This window comes from Poromitra crassiceps, assembly GCF_964638095.1.
Source record: "Poromitra crassiceps genome assembly, chromosome: 14".
Taxonomy (NCBI): domain Eukaryota; kingdom Metazoa; phylum Chordata; class Actinopteri; order Beryciformes; family Melamphaidae; genus Poromitra; species Poromitra crassiceps.
Window position 1 is genome coordinate 9,338,840 of NC_139633.1, and position 22,472 is coordinate 9,361,311.

The following is a 22,472-nucleotide window of genomic DNA, read 5'->3' on the forward strand; positions in this document are numbered from 1 at the left end:
TGGTTCACCTTATGGCCTATACGTTTAGATGGAGGATATGTAGCCCTTTTGCAGAAAATACTTTGTCCATGTCCAATGGATTAATTCGGTCATTGAACACGGCATTGTCGGTTTCTATTTTCCCGTTTGGGAGCAAACCAATGTGGTCGTTACACCTTGACTCCGGGAGGGCAGCAACCAAACTCGATTCCCGTTTGAGAGCGCTGATGTTGGCTGCAGAGCCTGTCACCTCTACCGGTGGGGTAGAGGTGACAGCCCACTTTAAATTCGGTGATAAAGGATAATATGCTCAAAGTTTAACACAATACAAAGTTTACACACTGCATATCACATAAAACACATTACCCAATGAAGTAATGAGCAAGACTATGCAGGATAATATAAAACTCTGCTGTGAAACGTAACTCAAATCAGCATTGGTGTCCGAGGTCAAAACAACACATCTTGAACACAGGTAGAGAGAAAAGTCCGCTTAGCATGGTAGCTAATTAGCGATTAGGTTAACTCGCCTTTAGCATGCTAATTACATTAATTTGGTCCTTAAAACTTAACCATGACACATGAAACACATTATTCATAATGTAGACAACATTACACATTGTACATTACTGCTCACCTAGCAGGGATATATATTATCAGTGAAATGAGGCAGGCAAGTTGCAGATTGTGGACACAGCAACATACACACGTTGTCTCTGCTTCAGCTCTGACCATCTAAGCCAGTGATACTCAACATGCGGCCCGTGATAGGGTGCAGAGTGGCCCCCCGACCACTTTCTAATAATTTCACGTTAGTTTTCATTGTGAATTAGAATCTAATTCACAATAAAAACTAACGTGAAATAAAGTTTGACTGAGCTCCAGTTAAATTGTCAAATACCGCCGTCTGCTCGCTACCCAGACACTTTTATGTATGTACTTAACTAACTTAACCTAACTATCCGGTGTTCACAACATTGTCAGACTAAACTCCGACTGACACCCCAAAAACCTACAATCCGTGACAGAAAAATGTATAGTTTGTTTAGTAACTGGCCCCTGGCCTCCTATCATTTCACGAAAGTGGCCCCCGGGCAAAGCAAGTTGAGTGTCCCTGATCTAAGCCCAGGATTCCCACTAGGAGCGCTGCCCTAAACAAATGGGCGGTCGTAAAACTGCCTTAAATGAGCCATTTTCACGGTGCCATTTTGGAGAATTTTAAAGCCAAAGTCTCCATTCTGATGTTGAAATAGTTGTTTTTTCGACTTTCTATGTACTGTAAAATCACATAGCTCGATAACTCCAGACCAGGACTGACATATTTTATGTTAGGAACCACTGATCTAATGGGTCGACCCATAAAGAAATGTAATAGATGGTCATATATGTTATTTATTATCTTAAAGGGGTTTATGTTATACATGTGCATATATCTGGATAGAGATACATATACAAAATCAGCCAATATAAGCTATAGAGACATACTGCATCCATATCTGTTTCCATACAGTATGTGTCCATATATCAGGTGGTCATCTGACCTCCGAGATGCTGTGGCTGCTCATCCTTCTGGGTTGGAGGTGGGAAATTTTCACCTTCCAACTTCTTCTCCAAGGTGCTGACAGAACATGTGTGTGTGTGTGTGTGTGTGTGTGTGTGTGTGTGTGTGTGTGTGTGTGTGTGGGGGTGTGTGCGTGTGTGTGTGTGTGTGTGTGTGTGTGTGTGGGGGGGGGTCAGACAGTGGAGAAAGTGAAGTGGGTGACATGTCGGTATTCCTCACCAGGACGCAGCAGGGAGTCAGGAAACGAGGCCTGAAAATACATGAGACAGCCACAGAGACACACACACACACACACACACACACACACACACACACACACACACACACACACACACACACAGACAGACACACACACACGCCCAATGCATGTTATAGCTACATAGTGCATGTTTTCTCTAATGTGGTAATGTGTGGTCTCCCCCTCTCTTTCCTCCACTCTTTACATGACACTGTGGTGCTCTCCTCCTCTCACTCTATGATTTTCTCTTACCTGAGTTACTGTGCAACTGTATGGTCTCAAGCTGGTCTGACAGTAACCAGACCTCTTGAATTGATCAGGTTTCACCATTGCCGGGTTATCAAGAAACTAGATATCTTGAATTTTGAAAATTTCTTCAAATGTGCCAACTTAAAATTGATCCATAAATGTATCCATAATCAGGCGCCACGTGTTCTCGGCGATATGGTGGTACCGCTTGGGGTTTCTGGCACAGCCAGCCACTAGGGGTGCTGTGGCAGGGAACTGCAAAGTCCCTTTCCGAAAATCCTCCTTAGGACAAACAGCTTTTTCTGTACAGGGGGTTAAGGACTGGAACTCATTACTAGGGTTGGCACGATGGACGATGGCATCGACCATCGTGATTGGCCGACCCCCCATCGACCTCTGAGCCTTCTACATCGGATCATCGTGATTAATTATCTGTTCCAATTAAATTTGTGCCGTTTTAATAATAAAACATACCAAGTCAACTTACCGTGACGCGCCGGCAGCATTAAACGAGCGCCCCCAGTTCAGACTCAGAGAAGCCTCCCCTCCCCCTCCCCCGCTCTACTGCTTCTCTGCACTGGGAGCGCTTGTTTAATGTTTAATGTTTAACACGTTCACTGCCAATGCCGAGTTGACTCGTCCAAAAAAATCCAACGGTTGACTGCCATTGACGAGTCAAGTCGTCAAAAAAAAAAAAAAAAAAAAATTGACGGTGGGACGTGGATCAACGCCCCCCACGTCTCCTATAAAAATATGGGAGCCACCGAACGTGTACAACCCATTCCACCGACCCACTAAGTGGCGACAGTGCTCTCCAGACTAGAAAAAGCCGAGCCAAAACTGCAGGGGAACGCGCGAGGAAACCATTCTCATACTGTAAAATGGATTGGCGAAAACGCTTTCGATTTCGCGCATTATCGCGCTGGGAGCTGGCGGTGGGGGATTGCAAATTTGCATAATAGATTATGCATGCAACACACTTTGAAACACCGGCAGAAAGCCCACAATCGCACGCAGCTTCATTCCAGCTGAGCTCACAACCGAAACGACTCATGCAGACTCGCCCAAAGAGCAGCCGCCAGCAGCCAGGCAGCACAGACAGGCAGAGCCTCGCTTGTGACAAATGCTGCAAAGCCACCAGAGACACACCCACGGAGGGAGGAGTTTGAAGGAGAGGGGGGTTTCCTGCTGCTATGGAGGAAATTACTGTTCAAAACTATTGTTTAGATGTCTGACGTCTTACGCCAAAAATAAATGGTTAAAGTGACTGTTCTATCGAATTTCACAAAAAGCCGTTTATCTCAGCTTAAATTTTCAGACGCTGAAACCATGCTGTATTCTACTGCTAATGCCTACATAACTACTAACTCTACAAACTAACTCTTTTAGACAGAGAAAGCACACATTCTATTAGTTCTTTTGAGATAATTTGTGTTCACAAAATCTTAGCAGAAAAGAATCCTCGGCTCTTGAAAGATGAGCCAGAATCCTAAAAAAAAAAACTTGGCAGAACCTACCTACAGTATTGAAAAAACGGCTGGCAGTGAATGTGTTAATGTAGTTTTTTTTAATCGGTCCGATGTTGCAATGCTATCATCGGGATCAGCCAAAATGTTCACATTGAGAGGAAACAATGTGGTCAAACTAAATCTATGATTTATGGACATTTCTAAATGTTTAGGAAATAAAGAAATGTATTAGTTTTTGTTTACAGGCCCGGCTTCAGGATGAAATGACTGAGGGGGCCCTTAAGAATGGTGAGGGGGCAAATTGAAAATGGCCATGCAAAGGATATCACTGGTACCAATGGATTCTTGAGGTTTTCTAGTTTCATATGAGCGCATGAGGAGCTTCACTCTAGCTTTACAAATGAGACCGCTACAGCCTTTGAAAGACAGCAATGTCATACCGCGAGACGTAGAAGAGGAATTCAAATAAGGGCGGCAGAAAATACAATTGAGGGGGTAAAAGCCCCCCCCCCCCCCCATGGCCCTGGGCCCAAGTGCTTACATGTGTTTTGCAGTATGTACAAAACTTGATTGGTAAATATCGGTTATGGGCCATAACAGCAATGTTAATATCGGTTATCAGTATCGGCCCAAATTTTCATATCGGTGCATCGCTACCTGAAACAAAAGTAGATTTTTGGTGACAAACCTATTGTATAACCAAATATCCAGATACACCACAACCCTAATCATTCCTAGCATTAATGCTTTCCAAATGCAGCTATTGAAATTGCGAGCTGCATATATCTGGTGAAATTCTGTATATCACAAAATGATACAGTATCACAAAAAAAAGCAATGTTAATTTTTTCCAGTATCATTCATTACCGACTACCCAGGGGCCCAAGCTGAGAGTTTATATTTATACTTTTATTTCACACTGCTCTGAGTTTGAATGCAATTATAATTGGGTTTTTAATAAGAGAGCAGATTATTATCATGAAATAGAACTAGATGGCATTAGTGCAGTAACTGCTTTAATCCCCAGTACTATACCTGGTTAACGGCGTCAGGCCAGTTCTGCGTCTCCAGACAGAAGGAGCTGTGCTTCCTGTATACAGTCCCATCCTTTGCTGCGACAGAGCCATCCAGGAAGTTGGCTGTGTAGAACTGGACTCCTGGTTGGCTGGTTGAAACCTCCAGGACACGCCCACTGGCCGGGTGACACACCCTATGATGACAGAAGATGGAGATGGTGAAAGGTCAAATGTCAAGTCTTCCTGTCAAACCATAAAGGATAATTCGTTATTTTCTACCTGGGGATTTATTAAATATTGCCGCTTTAATGCCGCATTCATGACAACTCTGCCCACCGGAGGTTTCAACACGGAACATACGGCCTGGACAGATTTGCACCTCCCGCTCGGGGGGGAAACCCAAACTGTTGCTATAGCAACCCGCGTTAGCATCATAGGCTAGCATGGTAGCTACCTACTAGCGAACAATGCTAACCGAACATGCTGAATGCTGAATTTCACACAGAGCGAAACACAGATGATACAAACACATATGAAACGTTAACATTACATAATTAAGACCTCAAATTGTGTGTTAAAATGTCAACAAACGTCTTTATAATAATTCTGTGATTATCATTAACGATGCAAGTTGCCATTTTGATGTGGCTGTGACGTCAACTCGGCGAAACCGGAGCTCTGAATGATACCCGAATTTCCGAGCTGTAATTCCGGCCTGGACGACCGTTCAATTCACTTTTTACAGGTCGGAACCCATTTTTTCCGGCGGTCCGAGTTGTCTTGAACGGGGTATAAGGCACCTTGTGTTTCGCTTTCCTTGTCTCTCTTGCTGAGTGCTGCTCTGTCGCTGTGTGTGTGTGTGTGTGTGTGTGTGTGTGTGTGTTTATTTGTGCTTCAGAACATAATCGCTGGGACACAATCAGAAATAGTTTCATCTGATAAACCGGCCAGCGCTGCTCCCTCTACCCATTCATTCTGGAGCTGGCTTGACCGCTCTCTCTCTCTGCGCTTGTTTGTGTGGGAGTTTGCACGCACAGAGGAGTGAGTGGGCATCTCTTAACCCCACCTCCCAGCGCTGCACAAATCGAGAGAAAAAAATCCACTTGCTAAAGGCATTCTTTGACTTTACAGGCTAGAAGCACTTGAGTCAAAACGCTGAAACAATAAAATCCTGAAATGACATGAACGCAATGGGGAAAAAAGCATCAAATGGACTGAAAATTCTTGATAATTGTTCAATCACTGTTATTGAAAGACGTGGAACTGCAGTGTGAGTGTTATTGTATTGAAAAGATTTGCTTTAATAGACCCTTTTCACGGGGGGCATTTTGTGTCAAAGGCAGGGAGGGTTTCCAACTTCCAATCATGGAAGTTGGCCATGTTTTTAGGTGAAATCTTCACACTCAGCAGACTTCCCTGTACGAACTATCCCTTTAAAGCCAAGCAAATAATGACAAATATCTTTCACTCCCTCACTCATGCGCACACACACGCACGCACGCATGCACGCACACACACACACCTGGCAGCATGCCTCTCTTCCCAGGGGTCTCCAGGTGAAGCTAGACAGAAGTTGTGGTCGAACCCTGGCCCTGGAACTTCCTTCAGCTGAGGGCCAATCAGAACTAGCTTTCTGAGGTCAAACGGCGTACCTTCCACTGATTTGACTTCTCCTGTAGACAGAGACAGCTTGATGTGTTTATTGATTGGTCATTGTGCATCAATGAAACTAAGTTAGAATGTTGGCACACAGTAGCTTTACCAGGGACCCTTCTCAACAGGAGACTATAGTCGCATCACAAATCTCGTCAACCATGTCTGGATCCATCATGGAAGTCCTTTGGAGAATTAGCTGTACACAAATGTATGAATATATAACCCAGGCAGAAAAAGAGCCTGAAATACCTGAGATACCTGAGAAAGGAAAGCAGCACAATAAAAACATTTGCAAAGAGAAGACAAAAACATACAGTACGTTCCAGTCTACGTACTGTACAATGGAAGTTATTTGATATGTGAAGGCATAGTAGCTAGATTTAGTTCTTTGGGAAATGGGTTGACATCGTTATCTTCATCAAAATCCTTGCTGCTCTGGTGGCTCAGTCGCTAAAGTGCCAAGAACACTGTGGTTCGTCATCGCCCCAACAAGGACACCCTCACTCTGATGGTTAAAAACTATTCCCTTAAAAACCTTTTCTTAGTCTTGAGTGTTTCAGTTAATCTGTGGTGATAATAAGGGTAAGAGTGGCATCTAGTGTCCAAAGTGAGAATTCTTGTGGCCCTCAGTCAGTGTAACAGAACTTGGAGTCCTCACTCTGCCGTTCCTTGACTCTGACCTGGCCTCACCTCACTATGCAGCAAGTGTTGTGCTGTCGTGCTGCTGCATCTCTCTTACCTGTAGGAATTGATGTGTCATCCACAGGCAGGTAGGACTGAGCACTGATGGACACTTCATGGTCGTAGATATCTGCTGCACCCTACACACACACACACACACACACACACGCTCGCTCAAACACACACACACACACGCGCTCAAACACACACACACCATGACGATAAACGTTCAGGACCATTGTGCCTGAGCTCCTTAATCTCAGACACTGTCCACAGTCCACACCCTGATGATCATCTGTGTCCACTCATGGAGACATTGTAGTTTCCCATCATGCATTTAGGCATTTAGGTAATCCAAGAAATGATTATGCATGCTTAATAGCATCCATATTAGTAGCATATTGGCTGTTTATTAGTCATAAAGCACTTATTAATGCCTTACTCTGGACTACCATATTACACAACTATTATGCAAACTAATATGCATGCTAATAATGAAGAATATGTGTACCTTAATATTAAGTATTACCGGAAATTATTTCAGCTAAATATTGATAATTAGCAGGGCCAGAACTGCATATGGAAGCATTGTAACATGATGTTCTTCAAGTAAAAAAACACTAAACATCTCTGTTTGGTTACATGGGGTGCAGGATTTATAACACCATTATTTACTAGTCAGTCACTGTCACATGTCCAGTTCCATATTTGTATGAATGCTAATGGAAACTCTAATGCTATATTCAAACAGAACAATAAAATGATGAATGATGAATTAGAAACTCCCTCCCCACATTTCCTTCTGCATTCTCTCCTCTCCTCCCCTTGCTCTGTCTCACCCCTCCACCCGACAATCAATAAGACTAGAAATATTGTGCGCGCCTGTAGCTCGCACCTGAGCAACTGTGCGCCAGTGGCCGCCTTATTATAGTAGTGAGATAAGATCATAGTGAATGGTCAAATAAGCGATGGGTCTTTTTCTCCATCTCTCTTTCCTCCTGCTCTCCTTACATCTTTTTTCTACAAAAAAAGACAATAATAACACATTGAGATTCATTAGATAACTATAAGGGCACTCAGAGAGCGCAGACCTCTGCCAAGGTTCAAGCTGTTATTGCTTGTTTGTGATTAAATGGCTTCTTCCTTGGCCCATGCTCATCCTTCCAAGAAGTCTCCTGAAAATGGGGCCAATAGGACAAATCGACGTGACATCACGACACCGTCGGACACCCGGATATGCCACCTGGAACCGCAGCAGTTAACTAGTATGAGTTGTGCCAAACAAACGTTAATATCTCAAAAACTAACATCACATTGCTTATATTTTGACATTCTGATTGAGAGCAGAAGTAGCTTAAGAGTATATGTATGCCGTGATAAAGTTGTGTGAACTGTCGCAGTTTTAAAAATGAAGTAATTTTAGTAAAAAGCACAGCCTGCGTAACCTGGCGCTGCCAGATGGATGTAGGTTGCTTCACATTTGTTTAACAATCTACATCAATCTGGACCCGGGCAAGCTCAACTGCTGAAGAGGGCGGTCACTTTTTTCAAGCTACTTGGCAGGTGATTGGATGGACCATCTGTCTATCACCGTCTGGGCGTGCCAACTACAACCAATCAGATCGACTTAAGAGCGAAATAGTTAGCATGGAGGTAGCAGATTTTTGCTGTTTTTGTAAGGTGAATATGTTGGGTGCAAACATTGACTATTCAATTCGCCAAAAGAAAGAAGAATAACTGCAGATGTCTGACTGAGGATGAACGCTTAGTGCAGGTAGGCCATTTTTGCACATTAAATGTTACGGATTAACTGATGATTAATGTTAACGTTAACAGCGATTAATTAATAACACGTATCGTTGTTCGTTTCTTCAGGGAACTGATGACACGATATGACACCGAGCGGCACGCACCCAGGACGGCTAACGTCATGGAGACGCAACGCTCTCTGGGATCATGGCAATAACATCGGCCAAATGCTTTGATACAATAGAATGATTTAACGCTACTATTTAGCATTAAGGACTGGTGAATTCTAACTTATCTGTCAGTGGAATGGTAGATGTTCACACATGACTGGAGAATGTTATTTTCTTGCTTTTGTGAGAATAAACAGAGCAAAGATGGCCATGTGGTGTTGTTGTTAGATAATCTGCTGGTCAGAGGCACGATTGGATAAGATTTTGATGTAAATTCATAAAGATGTTATATATTCATAAAGATGAATCTGTGAAAGGGAGCTGCCTGGAGCCCAGAGGACATCAAGGTACCAAGGTATGAACAGAGAAGAGGAAAAACACCCTTCATACCAAGGTATACACAGAGAAGAGGAAAAACACGCTTCATACCCCGTCATACAGGGGAAATTATCCTAATCTACCAAACTTATCTTTGCAGTTCTGTGTTGATTAGCTAATGTTTCAGTGGCATTTTGATTAACGTTATGATTTATTTCCTTTTGGAACAAATGTTGGTTTGTGTGACTCTTGCGTGAATGGCTAACAGCTAGCCATTCTACTAGCCTTAAAGCTAGCTGCAGATGGCTGCTAAGTTCTGAAAATAGGTGTCTATTGCACCTATCTGATCACTTTTTTCTTCAATTCACCGTTTCCCTCCAAAATCACCGCCAACCCCCCCCCCACAGCTCGTTTCCTTCCGCCGTGGTATCCGAACTGTCACTCCATCTCAACTCTCCACTGCAGTCATGCTCACCATGCCCTCACATCTTGAATTCTGTAGACTCCCAGCCAATGAGGCCACAGACACTCTCTGCTCTGCACTCTCCACTGCTATTAATAACCTCTGCCCCATAACCACCAAACCTGCCCGGAAAACCCCCCCTAGTCCATGGCTCACTGACATTATCAGAACACAAAGATCAACCCTCAGATCAGCGGAGAGGAAATGGACCAAATCCCAAAATCCCTCAGACCTCACTAATTACCATTCCCTTCTCTCATCATTCTCCTCCTGCCTTATCGCAGCAAAAACCTCCTTCTATCAGAACAAAATATCCAATGCCACTGATGCCCGACAAATGTTCATGGCCTTCAACTCATTATTGAACCCACCTCCCCCACCGCCCTCTACCCTGATCACCTCAGACATGTTCGCCACTTACTTCACTGACAAGATCGCCGCCATCAGCAACCAGTTTTCATGCCCCACCCATACTCATTCTCCACGCCCTATCAACAGCCCTGCACTCTCCTCATTTTCCCCCTTAACAGAGGAGGAAGTCTCCAAACTCTTAATGGACTCTCGCCCCACTACCTGCACTCTGGACCCAATCCCATCCAACCTCCTTCAGTCCATCTCCTCCACAATCATTCCTGCTGTAACGCAAATCATCAACTCCTCACTCACATCTGGTACCTTCCCCTCTGCATTCAAGCAAGCACGTGTCACCCCGCTACTTAAGAAAGCATCACTTAATCCCACCCTGGTTGAAAATTACAGACCTGTCTCTCTCCTGCCCTTTTTATCAAAAGTCCTTGAACGAGCTGTCTCCACCCAGCTCTCCAAATTCCTCTCCGACAATAACTTACACGACCCAAACCAGTCGGGATTTAAACAAGGGCACTCCACAGAAACCGCACTACTAACAGTCACAGAATCATTGCGCCTGGCTAGAGCTGCCGGGCAGTCCTCAGCACTACTGCTGCTTGACCTGTCGGCAGCATTTGACACGGTCAACCACCAACTCCTCATCTCCACACTGACAGAGCTTGGCATCTCAGGAGCGGCTCTCTCCTGGTTTGAGTCATATCTCTCCGGGAGATCCTTTAGAGTCTCCTGGAGGGGAGATATGTCCAAACTCCATGACCTATACACATGAGTACCTCAAGGCTCAGTCCTCGGCCCTCCTCTGTTTGCAGTTTACACCATCTTCCTCAGCTCCATCATCCATTCCCATGGTTTCCATTACCACTCCTATGCTGACGACACCCAGCTCTTCCTATCCTTTCCACCCAATGACCCCACAGCCTCATCACGTATCTCTGATTGCCTTGCTGACATCTCCGCTTGGATGAGTAAACGCCATCTCCAACTCAACCTTGCTAAGACAGAACTCATCATCATCCCAGCCAATCACTCCATACATCAGCAACTCAACATCAACCTCGGACCAACTCAACTTGTACCTGTACACTCTGCCAGAAACCTAGGTGTCATAATCGATAACCAACTCTCCCATAAAACTCATGTCGCCTCAATCGCTCGGTCATGCAGATTCACCCTCTACAATATCAGGAAAATTAGACCTTATCTATCTACTCACACCTGTCAACTTCTGGTTCAGGCACTGGTTTTTTCTCGGATTGACTACTGTAACGCCCTTCTGGCTGGCCTCCCCGCAAGTACATTCAAACCCCTTCAGTTGATCCAAAATACGGCAGCTCGAACTGTTTTCAACCAACCCAAAAGAGCACACATCACACCCCTGCTCATTTCCCTCCACTGGCTCCCCGTAGCTGCCCGCATCAAATTTAAAGCCTTGTCACTCGCCTTCAAAATTGCAACAAATACAGCACCTGCCTACCTGAGCTCACTCATCCATCTCTACACCCCATCCCGCTCACTTCGCTCCGCTAATGAAAGACTCCTGGTACTACCCCCTCCAACTAGTCCCATGTCACGGAGCGGTCTGTTTTCCTCTGTGGTCCCCCGGTGGTGGAACGATTTGCCCCACTCCATCCGTTCCGCAGAATCGTTCCCCATCTTCAAAAAAAGACTCAAGACCCATCTCTTTTATGTTCACTATCAAATTGATTAAGAAGGATGTGAATGGAAATTATATTAGTTTTGGTTGAATGTTATTGCTGTATGATGTGGAATGAATGGCTTGATGCTGACTTTTATACATTGTTATTGTTTGGATGTTGCTGAATGTGCGGCTTGATAGTTGAATTTTAATGCAGTTTGCACACCGTGTTTTGTATACTGTTATGCACTTTTATATTGACTATGTTCTTTTATTCTATGTTCTTATCATGTTCTGTACGTCGCTTTGGATAAAAGCGTCTGCTAAATGCAATAAAGTAAAGTAAAGTAAAGTAAAGTATTGCAGCTAACGTTATCGGTTGTTTGTAATGGTATGCAGACCCTGAAAGACTAGCGCTTGCAAGCTAACCGCCTGTTGATTGGACATTGCTATGAACAGACTGTTAGCTTGAACAAGCTGTTCGCTTGCACCCCTTAAAACCGATAACGTTAGTAATCAAACACATTTTCTGAACTAACCACTTCAGTTCTACGCAGTAAGTCCCATATATGCACAACTCTTCTGCATTGTTCCTTCTGACATAAATCAAAGTTCTCCCAGCCTGGCAAAGCTCTGAAGGCTGTCTCCCCACATCCTACAACAATGAGTCTTAGTAATAAACTTTACTAACGTTCATAGTTGATAACGTTACAGCAATACGGTTACAGTTTCGTAATCGCACTCACTGTAAGATCAAGTGTTTAACGTTTATGTTAGCTCATTGTTTTGAATAGAATGTTTGACCCCAACATACAACGTTGTAGCTAGCCCACTGGAGCTAGCCTCGGTAGCCGCCTCCATGTTGAATAGTGACAGAACTACAAGGCACAGGGGGCGTCACACCCGGTCTGCCTAGAGCCCGCCCGTAGCTGCCGGTGATTGGGTCGCCTGGGTGCGGGCCGGTATAAACTCCAATCCTTGAGCAATATCAGATGGTGGTGGTATTGTGAACTTGTGAACTCAATACCGCCCCATCTGGCGGAGTCAGGTTACAGCCTGCTAGGGCGAGACACTCAAGGCTGGCTCCATAGGGTCCCATTATAAGCTGCCGTTTGTTTACCAACACTGATCCCTCGTATAGCTTTTCTGTAATCCTGCTGACAAACAAACAGGCAGACAAACATCAAAAACATAACCTCCTTGGCAGAGGTAACGTCATTATACCTGTCCAGCCAGATTGAAGTAAGAGTGGTTGGTGAGGTTGATGGGGGTGGTTTTGGTAGAGCGAGCCTGGTATCCAGCTGTCAGCCTTTCCCCCTGCACAGCATACAAGAGCTCATTTTACATCTTATATTCCTCCTTTATAGTCATTTGTTCATAGAGTACCGCAGGGATGACGTCTTTTTGTAGGCTTTATCCAGAAATCGCCGCCATTTGTTTCTTCAGTGGAAAAGTCTATGGGGTTTTAGAATGGGGGATTTCACTTAAATGCATAAAATAAGGTCTGTGGTGAACAAAGGTTTATGGGAATGGGAATTTGGGTTCAGCAGGATACTCTTCACAAACGTGAATAACTTTTATGCCTTTTGAAGCATTTTATAAAAATCGCATTTTAAAAAACGCATTTATGTTCCAAAAGTGATAAGTTATTCACGTTTGTGAAGATTATCATGCAGGACCCAGATTCGCGTTCCCATAAACTTTTGTTAACCACAGACCTTATTTTATGCATTTATGTTGCATTCAGCGATGTTTTTGTGTTCAAATAAGTGTTAAATGGCTCTATATTCTGACAGCAATCACTGAAATAGAGTGTTTGGTCAGTGACTTGAAACCCCCAACCCCCCACTGTCCTCCATCTCTCTCCTGTAGTCCTGCATGCAGGGTGGACGTATCTCCGCAACAATAAGTCGTAGAGACTCAGGGATGGCGGCACTGGATTCGGGGTGAAAAAATACTTACCAAATATACTTACCAAATATACCATACACTCCCAAATATCGCAAAAACTTTTTGCGATATTTGGGAGGTTTTTCGAAATTTACGTGTTTCCATTACCCGATTTTTATTGCGATATTTAGATTTTGCGCATTTCTGAGGGTAATGGAAACACGACTACTGATAGGTTAGTCATTCTTTTCAACACAGTCCTAGGAATCCTTAGTAGGGATTCTACGCAAGGTTTAATAGATGAGACCCCAGGGGAGTGATGATCAGCTATAGAGCTCTGGAGTGATGAATCAGGTGTGGTTACCTGTAGTGTGTAGGAGACAGAGACCTGCAGCTCTCCAGGATAGCCCTGGTCTCCATCTGGACTCGTATGGCTGAAACTTACACCACCTTCCATGGCCTCAGCAACCCAGATGGCCTGCGGAGACAAACAGATCAGAATCAGAAACACTTTATTGATCCCTGAGGGGAAATTGAGTCACATTCAAGTAGGGAAATATATAAGCTTAGAGAAATGATAAGAAGAATGATGTTAACAGGGTATATGCAGCAATCCAGAGGTTAAATTCAAGACTTTTTCAAGACCCTTCCAATAAATTTCAAGACCCCATCGCCACTTCGAGCTGTGACCGATTACATCAGCGACACACCTTTAACTAACACTTACTATACATTTTGAGTTTGAGATTGCAAAACTAAATTTTGTTAGTTTGCCATAACTTCTATGCACTGTATCAATACAACAGAATTCAGATAGGCCGGGAAGGAATCAAGCTCAAGAGAATAAATTGAGTGACTAACCCAAAGGAAAGGTTTATTCAAACTTAAAAATATATATAAAGTATATTTATAACAATAACATGCGTGTAGGTGTGTGTGTGTGTGTGTGCATGTGTGTGTGTGTGCGTGCGTGCGTGTGTATGCGCGCCTGTGGTAGTTGATGGAGCAGCTAACTGAATTATCTGTAATTAGCCAGTGCTGAGGAGCCAGTGCTGGGGTTAGGGTTAGTGTTGTGACAGTGCTGAGGAGCCCTCAGGCCTGACTGGCAGACTGTTGCTTTTCAAACAAAACCAATACAAATGAAGCCTTTGCAAAAAATACAGTTTATAATTAGGGCTGGGCGATATGGATCAAAAATCATATCTTCTGTGTTTTTGGACTGAATTTGCGATATATATCTCGGTATTTTCTACAAAGTGGGATAAATGTTCAGTTCAAAGCGACATACGCGATGTCACAGGCACATTTATTAAAACAAGACTGTAATCAGTCTTTAGGCAATGCAATGATTTTGATTTGATGTTCTCCCCATCCTTTTTAGATGACTTTGTGTTCTACTGCAGTCTGAATTCACGCCACGTCACACGTCATGCATGCACGGCCAGGTGTCTGCCTGCAACCAACCAGCAGCCTGCACGGTCAGGTGTCTGCCTGCAACCAACCAGCAGCCTGCACGGTCAGGTGTCTGCCTGCAACCAACCAGCAGCCTGCAACCAACTAGCAGCCAGCCATCAGAGCAGCCAGGAAACAATTATAATAGTGTTTCTCCATATTAGAACTGCATGTGCATATTTATTAGGGCTGTCAAACGATTAATTTTATTAAACGCGATTAATCTTGCGATTAACTATAGTTAATTGCGATTAATCGCATCTTTGTATCGCATGTTTAAAATGCCATTATTTTGCATTTCAAAGCATTTTTAATTAGATATTAATAATTCTTACCAGTGTGTCGTGATTGGGAATCAAATTAAAGCAAATACATCTACTTTGTGATCTTGAATTTTAGATTTATTTTCAATTCAATAGAAGTGGAATGTAGACAGCAGAGCCGTGTAGATAGAACAGGAGGTAACAATGTCTACAAAATATATCTAGAACCGATACTTCCGGCGGCGGCGCTGTGGAGCAGTCGAAACCCAAAATGACACAGCCGAAGAAGGCTGTGTCTGAGCTAAAAACTTTGGCACTTCCATGTGAATAATGGCTCGGTATTGGAAACTGAGTATTGATAACGTGTATATCGCGTGAAGCCATTGGAGCCGACCTCCCAGTGGTTAAAGGACCCACGCATCCGAGACTCTGAAGGAAGAATGAGTGATGAGTCTCGCGCTAGCTAGCTGGCTGCTAGCTGGCCGCTAGCTACTTTTAGGTGATTGCTCGCCTCAAACTCGATGTACTTCGGTGATATTTTAATTCCGTCGTTTTACACAATGTGCAAACTACGGCTCTTGACTTGTCCACTGTGCCATTTGGGGAGTTTTTTAAAGTAAAACGAGCCATTTAGAAGCGTATTGCTGTCGTTCTTTTCCATGCCTGCCTGCATAAGCAGGAGACAGGGAACCAAATGGCTTGACTACCAGTACGGGTGCGACGAAGGGCCAAAATAGCGGCATGCGATTAACGCGATAAAAAAAAAATAACGCGTTATGATGGGCCCGCATTAACGCGCGATTAACGCGTTAACGCTGACAGCCCTAATATTTATCTATAAAAATTGGTCTATTGTCATGATTTCCGCTCCCGCCCCTCCCATTAAATTTTCCCCCATCCCGTCTCAATCACGTGATGAATATATATGACTCCCATCCCGTGACCCACACCATCCCATGACCCACGCCCCACTGGACTCCCCAAAAATGTCAGCCTCTAATATCGATATAATGACTAAGTGGTTAAAAAAAAAGAGTTCAACAACATTCACGTGACATTGTGACCTCACCTCGGGTTCCAGTAGAGTATTTCCCCATTACCTTATTGAAGCCTCTCAGTCCTCCATGCAGTGCATTAGGTCCATTGTTAATATCCAGTTGGTACTCTGTTCCCTCCACTTTGAACCTTCCCCCTGCGATCCTGTTGGCCACGCGCCCCACCAGCGCCCCGAAGTACCGCCGGTCTGACACATAACCTGACAACACAACACAGCACACCATAACCTGACAACACAACACAGCACACATTCAACTACAATTTGGATCATCATTTTGACTTTTCAACATATGGAACTTTCATATCTTGTCAACTGTACTGTATAGCATTGGCAGAGCTATGCTCTCTACCGAGTGCCATCTAGTATTTTTAGACAGTGTAGCTGGGGCCGATATTGACTAAATCAAATATCACAATATTTAAGACTGAATACCTCAATAATGATGAGGTAATGATATTTTGGTGGATTATTCCTGCTTTCATAAGATTTATGCACAGTAAAATATTGAAAACTAGAGGGCACTTGGTAGTAGGGTTGTGCGATGTTATATAAATACCCATCGTGATTGTTTTACAGTGAAACATCGCGTTGCACGATGGCATCGTCAATGGGGAGGGGGTGGGGGGAATAATTAATTATTTAATCGCTGCATTGCTGAATTGCTGTAATTCCATTTGGCTAGCCGCTACAATGCGTTCATGACATGTTAACAACAGGACATGATACCAGCGGGCTTGGATAGGCTATTAGCCTCTGGCGACTGAAGTGGGCAGTGGCTGTCACTACCAGCAATTTGAACGGCGCAAAACAAATAACATTAACGTTACAGATCCTCACCAACAACGCGTGTGTGTTGAATTTAACTAGCTGGCAGAAAACTGTCTGAATTACTGGCTGATATAATGTTAGATTCGCATGGGCTTTTGAACCTAATGTAATGAGAGAGTTGAGGAGAAATGGCTCGAGAAACACAGCTGCTGTATCTGGAGCGAGTAGCGACTCCAACTTTCACTTTGGAAACAGGCGAGTTAAATTCACAGTTGAAGACTTGTACTCACTTTGGGTTGAAAACAGGAAAGAACATGCAGTTTCTTCTTTGTCTTAAAAAGTTTTCACAACACAGCCGACTTCTCACGCGCAGGGGACGCCCCGGCGACATTAAACAAGTGCACCCAGTTCAGATAAGCAGTAGAGCGGAGGAGGGGGAGGAGGAGGGGAGCGGGAGGCTTCTCTGAACTGGGTGCGCTTGTTTAATGCCACTGGGCGCGTCACGGTAAGTGGACTTGGCCTTTTTTATTATTAAAACGGCACAATTTTAATTCTAATAGATCCGAAGATCCGATGTAGAAGGCTCAGAGGTCGATGGGGGATCGGCCCATCACGATGGTCGATGCCATCGTCCATCGGGCCAAGTTCCTACTTGGTAGAGTGCATACTGTACCTCCACTAAGGCGTGGTGTTATGTGAATCTATGTGGAACTTAGGCACCTTTTTGTGATTGGCTAAGCCATTGCCACGCCTCCTTTAAAAAAAACTACTCCTACCTTCCAGGTGATCGTAGCCCTGGACCACATCCTCAGACTGTCCATCCTTCCCCTTGATGCAGACCGACCTGATGATAGCGCCCAGGGTCAGAAGCTCCACCCGGACCTGGGAGGACTGGAGGACCCACTGGTCCACGCTGCCCAGTCCTGGAACCTCCCCCCACTGCTGCTGGCTCACTTCAGTCATCCTGAAGTACAATACATGTGTAGGTTATATCTAACAGTACAGTACAGTATACAGTATGTTAGCCTGGGTAAACCCATCCCCCACGTGACCTGCTCTCAGACCTGTTCTCAGTCACTATGTGTGATAGTGACTGGGAACTGAGAGAGCAGGTCACGTGGTGGCTGGGTTTACCTAGGCTAACAGTATGTGACAGTCATCACCTATTTACAGCATTTCCCCACAAAAACAACTTTGTGGCGATTTCCCTCCACCCGTATTTGACATAGAGCTGCGTGTTAGAGGCGGGGCTAAATAATGCTCCAAATTTAGAATAGATTTTGTCGAGGGAAAAATTGGCATGGACATTTTCAAAGGGGTCCCTTGACCTCTCACCTCAAGATATCTGAATAAGAATGGGTTATGTGGTGGTACCCATACGTCTCCTCTTTATAGACATGCTCACTTCACTTTATGCTAGACCCATGCACTTTGGGGGGAAAACCATGCAGTTTTTCGCCTATTCTATTTTAATAGGCATACTGGGGTCCAACCGCTCCAGTGGAGCTGCTCAGTGGCCAGCAGATCAGACTGTGGTTGTACTGGGCAGCTTCCAGGTATGAATGTGTGTGTGAATGTGAACAGGGTGCTCCTGAAAAAGAGAGCATTGCTCTCAGTGAGACTCCCCCTGTATAAATAAAGGTAAAAAAAATAAAAAATAAAATAAAAAAAATAAACAGTCTTGGAATTGCAAAAATTGGGATTGACTCAAAGCTGAGACTCTTGTGGATTCAATAAGCCCATTTGTATTCATGTGTGATGATGTTAGTCCATAACTCAATGTGCTGACTCACCAAAGGTTCATGTGTGATGATGTCAGCCCATAACTCAATGTGCTGACTCACCAAAGGAGGGTGCTGCGGCTCACTGCAGGGGTTGAATCCCTGATCCTGTCTGCCTGGGCCGGGCTAGCAGCTAAATGCTAACTCTGCTGCATTGGAAGAACGGGAGGATTTACCCCACGCTGATCCATTGAACGTCTATGACGAGACACTGACTGTATCTACAGTATAATGACAATAATGGGGCTTCTGAGCAATTTCCAGAACAGAAGTGCTCGCCACCCAATCGCAGAAAAATGCAGGAATCTATAAATGTCAAAAGTTTTTGAGACCAAATCACAGTATGAGTTTTTCTGTGGTGTTCCTCAGCTCAAGGTGCTGGTATTTTGGAGGGATTTTGATTACCTTTTTTAAAATGAAATCTCAAGTGGTCAAAATCGTTAAATCTTGCTGGTTTCGAACCCGAGGTCTCCAACTTACAAGCCCAACACGTTAACCATCCGACCAAAGGACCAACGTGTTCGCTTTATCCACCCAGACCCAGGATCGCTACACTACCTCCACCTGTGGGAAGCGCAGCCCCTGCGCTTCAAAGTCTCCGCGCTCCCTCACGCTCCCGGGGCTACGCCTCCGATGACCACGCGGCCATCCCAACATCCCACTTCTGACAGCAATGTAACGGCACAGGCGAGGCTGGTTTCGAACCTGTGGTCTCCAACTTACAAGCCCAACACTTTAACCAACCGACCAAAGGGATTCCCTTTGGCCAAGGACCACCCAGACCCAGGATCGCTACAATATATATATATATATATATATATATATATATATATATATAGGGTTAGGGTTACAAATGTTACAAAGAGTTACAAAGGGTACAAGGAAGCTTAATATCCTCTAGTTACCTAACTAGATGATTGTTTAATTAGGTATCTCATTTTAATATAGGTGATTAAAAAATAACTTGTTTCAGACGTCCTCATTCTTGAAGGTAGCATTGCACGCGACAGGTCACACTGGTGCTGTTTCCATTGAATAGACAGACCTTTTCTGACCAAGCTTGATGAAGTTGTTTCCCAAAGCATTTGGCAATAAATTACCTTAGTATAAAACTGCATGGCTGATGGCCGTTTTCTCTAACGGTATTATAATCCAAACAGGTCGAGCTTCACAGGCGAACGTTTCATTGTTTTTACACTTTTAATTTGAAGGCGAAAAACGGAAATGCTACGTGTGAAATGATAAAATTTACAGACCAGTGTCTACTACCATCACACCATTAAAAAAAAAAAAAAAAAAAAAAAACATCACACCATTTCCCGTTTCGGCCTTCAAATTAAAAGTGTGAAACCAAGCTAACAGGAATGTTGCATTTGACAAACAAATTGGTAATGTTACTTAAGCAATGACAGCTTGTCATTTAATAAAGCACAGTTAAAGCGAACTCCACTTACCCTTGAAGGTCTGCCACGCTGCTATCCTCCTGGCTGTACAGTGTTGTCCTGCTTTGGGGCACGCGGAGCAGGTTTTCTAAACTAACATTAACGTTAGCTTGCAACCTAACTAGCCCGGCTGCAATCCACAACAGAGTCAGGTAAGATGCTTCCTACTGTAGCCGAGCGTTAGGCTTTGATATAAAAACCAATAAACGGGGCAACTCCAATCTTGAACAATCTCTGCACGAGACGCCAGCTTTATTTCTCTTCCGCTTCTAGCATAACATAGCGTCAAGCGCCCCGACCACAACAACACACACTTCCGTTTCCTGTCTTCAACATAAGAGCCTACGGTGCTTTCCTGACACTGTACAAATAGTCTCTTAAAACAGACTGTCTTATCTACATCCGGCAGATGCAGCTATATACAGTCTGTACTTCGTGGGGGAGAATCATGCACCAAACGGAAGAGGAAGTTGAAAGGCGGGACTTCCGCTCATTCGTCCAATCAGAATTTAACATTAGCTAACTAGCTGTATACTGCTGTAGCTATCGTTAGCTAACGCTGATTAGTAAGACGAACGATAAGCTCAGTAACGTTAGCAACTTACCTCATCACTTTCGTTTAACTCTGGAATAAGTGCACGTCTTGCACGAGGTTCCTCCAAGCCGCGGATACATCGTTTACGTCTATCAGGGTCTTATTTCACCGGTTTCGTCGGCGTAGCTTCCATGGTAATTCTAAAGCACTGCTAGCATTAGCAACCTGCATCGGTTTAAGTTTCCGGGGGGAACATATTTTTCGTGGACACGCGTGTCGTGATTGGTCAGATTCCGTCGAACTTCCTTCCGGTCTGAAGGTTTTTTTCACTACTTCCTTGTGCATGTTCTGGGGGTCTGACGTACAGACGGTATGGCGAGAGCATTTGAAAATTGCGGAAGCCAACTCGTCTGTTCTAAGAGACTACTGTACAAACATCTGACTGCACTGGAATTAAGTAAAGGTTGACGTTATTGACTATTCTAGAATAAAACGAACAGAAAGTGACAGATGTTTGTTATTTAGCCAACATTGTTTCACTTTTTTCTGATGTGGTCGGCTTTGTGGGCGTCGCCATTAGGGGCTTGCTCGGGCTCGCTTCGTTCTTCTTCGTCGATTCTAAGGGTCGCAAGGTATCATGGCATGGGATATCCTAAACAAACAAAGGTACCGTACCGTACCATGTACCTTGTTCCTCGAAAATTATCCATAACCAGGTACCTAACGCTAGAAAGAAAGGTTGCAAATTCAGTTTACTTATTTATCAAACTGGTTTCAGACAGACTAATTACAACTTCTTACCTAGAAATCAGAAATGTTCACTTGAGAATCAGACAGAGGGAACATCTACGACTGGCACTGCCAAGACTACTGCGGAACGAAGAGCCTGGTGACGCGAGGTTACTGCGGAACAGTCAGGAGTTCCACGAGGAGTTCGATATCTGACGTCACTGAGAGGATTCTTCTTCTTCTTCATCTTCTAAGGTGCAATACCGCCACCTACTGTGTTGGAGTGTGAGTCAGAGTTTATTTACAGCCACAATAAATAAATACATTATTTTAATCAGCAGTTTATTCCAAATAATGGAAAAATACACGTTTTAAGCTTAGTTCTTCCACTCCAAGCTTCCTGACTTCTCAATGTTTCTCGTACACGAGAGTAGGCTATTTCTGACAATGAAAAAGTAGGCTACATGTTCCACTGATTCCTCTACTTGACAATGCTCATAATAAAACATGTTTACAGCCTGGTTCAAAACAGTTTATATATATATATATATATATATACTGTATATAGCTCATTTGAGAAAGTTCCAACACTGCTTCATGAATTGATTATTTTATTGACTGGATCACCTGGAGTTCCCTTAGTGCCGTTGGGCAGGGCATGTCCACTCCAACAGCGACACCAGGCTGGAAAACAGCTTGGTTTAGAAGCCATTAAAGCAGTTTTTCAACAGACTGTAGGCAAGGGTGACCACATGTCTAGTCTCTCCCCAGACTCGTCTGGCATCGAGACCACATGTCACTCCCCATTTCAGGATGGCCATCTGTCCTCCTTATAGTGATCAAGTAGAACTCGATTGAATGCATTTATTGTTGATGTTGCTGATGCTGACCCGTGTATCTCTCTGTGTGTGTGTGTGTGTGTGTGTGTGTGTGTGTGTGTGTGTGTGTGTGTGTGTGTGTGTGTGTGTGTGTGTGTGCGTGCATGTCTGTGTGTGTGCATG

The 22,472-nt window shown here is 44.1% G+C and overlaps 1 protein-coding gene across 2 annotated transcripts; it reads right to left on the reverse strand.

Moving 5' to 3' along the window:
- Window positions 1–1,374: 1,374 nt before the first annotated feature.
- galm (galactose mutarotase) lies at window positions 1,375–20,928 on the reverse strand. 2 transcript variants are annotated; one of them, XM_083650578.1, is made up of 9 exons: window positions 20,813–20,928; window positions 17,761–17,948; window positions 16,260–16,414; window positions 13,809–13,922; window positions 12,779–12,871; window positions 6,908–6,989; window positions 6,035–6,185; window positions 4,532–4,706; window positions 1,375–1,790 (listed from the first exon to the last, which is right to left on the reverse strand). In XM_083650578.1, exons 1-9 carry the CDS (start codon window positions 20,815–20,817, stop codon window positions 1,713–1,715), a joined length of 1,041 nt encoding a protein of 346 aa, XP_083506704.1. In that variant the 5' UTR covers window positions 20,818–20,928; the 3' UTR covers window positions 1,375–1,712. The 2 variants fall into 2 exon arrangements, with proteins under 2 accessions (XP_083506704.1, XP_083506705.1); XM_083650579.1 differs by lacking the exon at window positions 20,813–20,928 and adding an exon at window positions 20,220–20,486.
- Between the last annotated feature and the right edge of the window lie 1,544 nt (window positions 20,929–22,472).

Coding starts and splice junctions, on each gene's coding strand:
- galm (XM_083650578.1), bottom strand. Junction 13,923..16,259: donor GACTGAGAGGCTTCAATAAG/GTAATGGGGAAA, acceptor TTGTCTCCGCAG/GCCATCTGGGTTGCTGAGGC. Junction 1,791..4,531: donor GGCCTGACGCCGTTAACCAG/GTATAGTACTGG, acceptor ATGTATTTTCAG/GCCTCGTTTCCTGACTCCCT.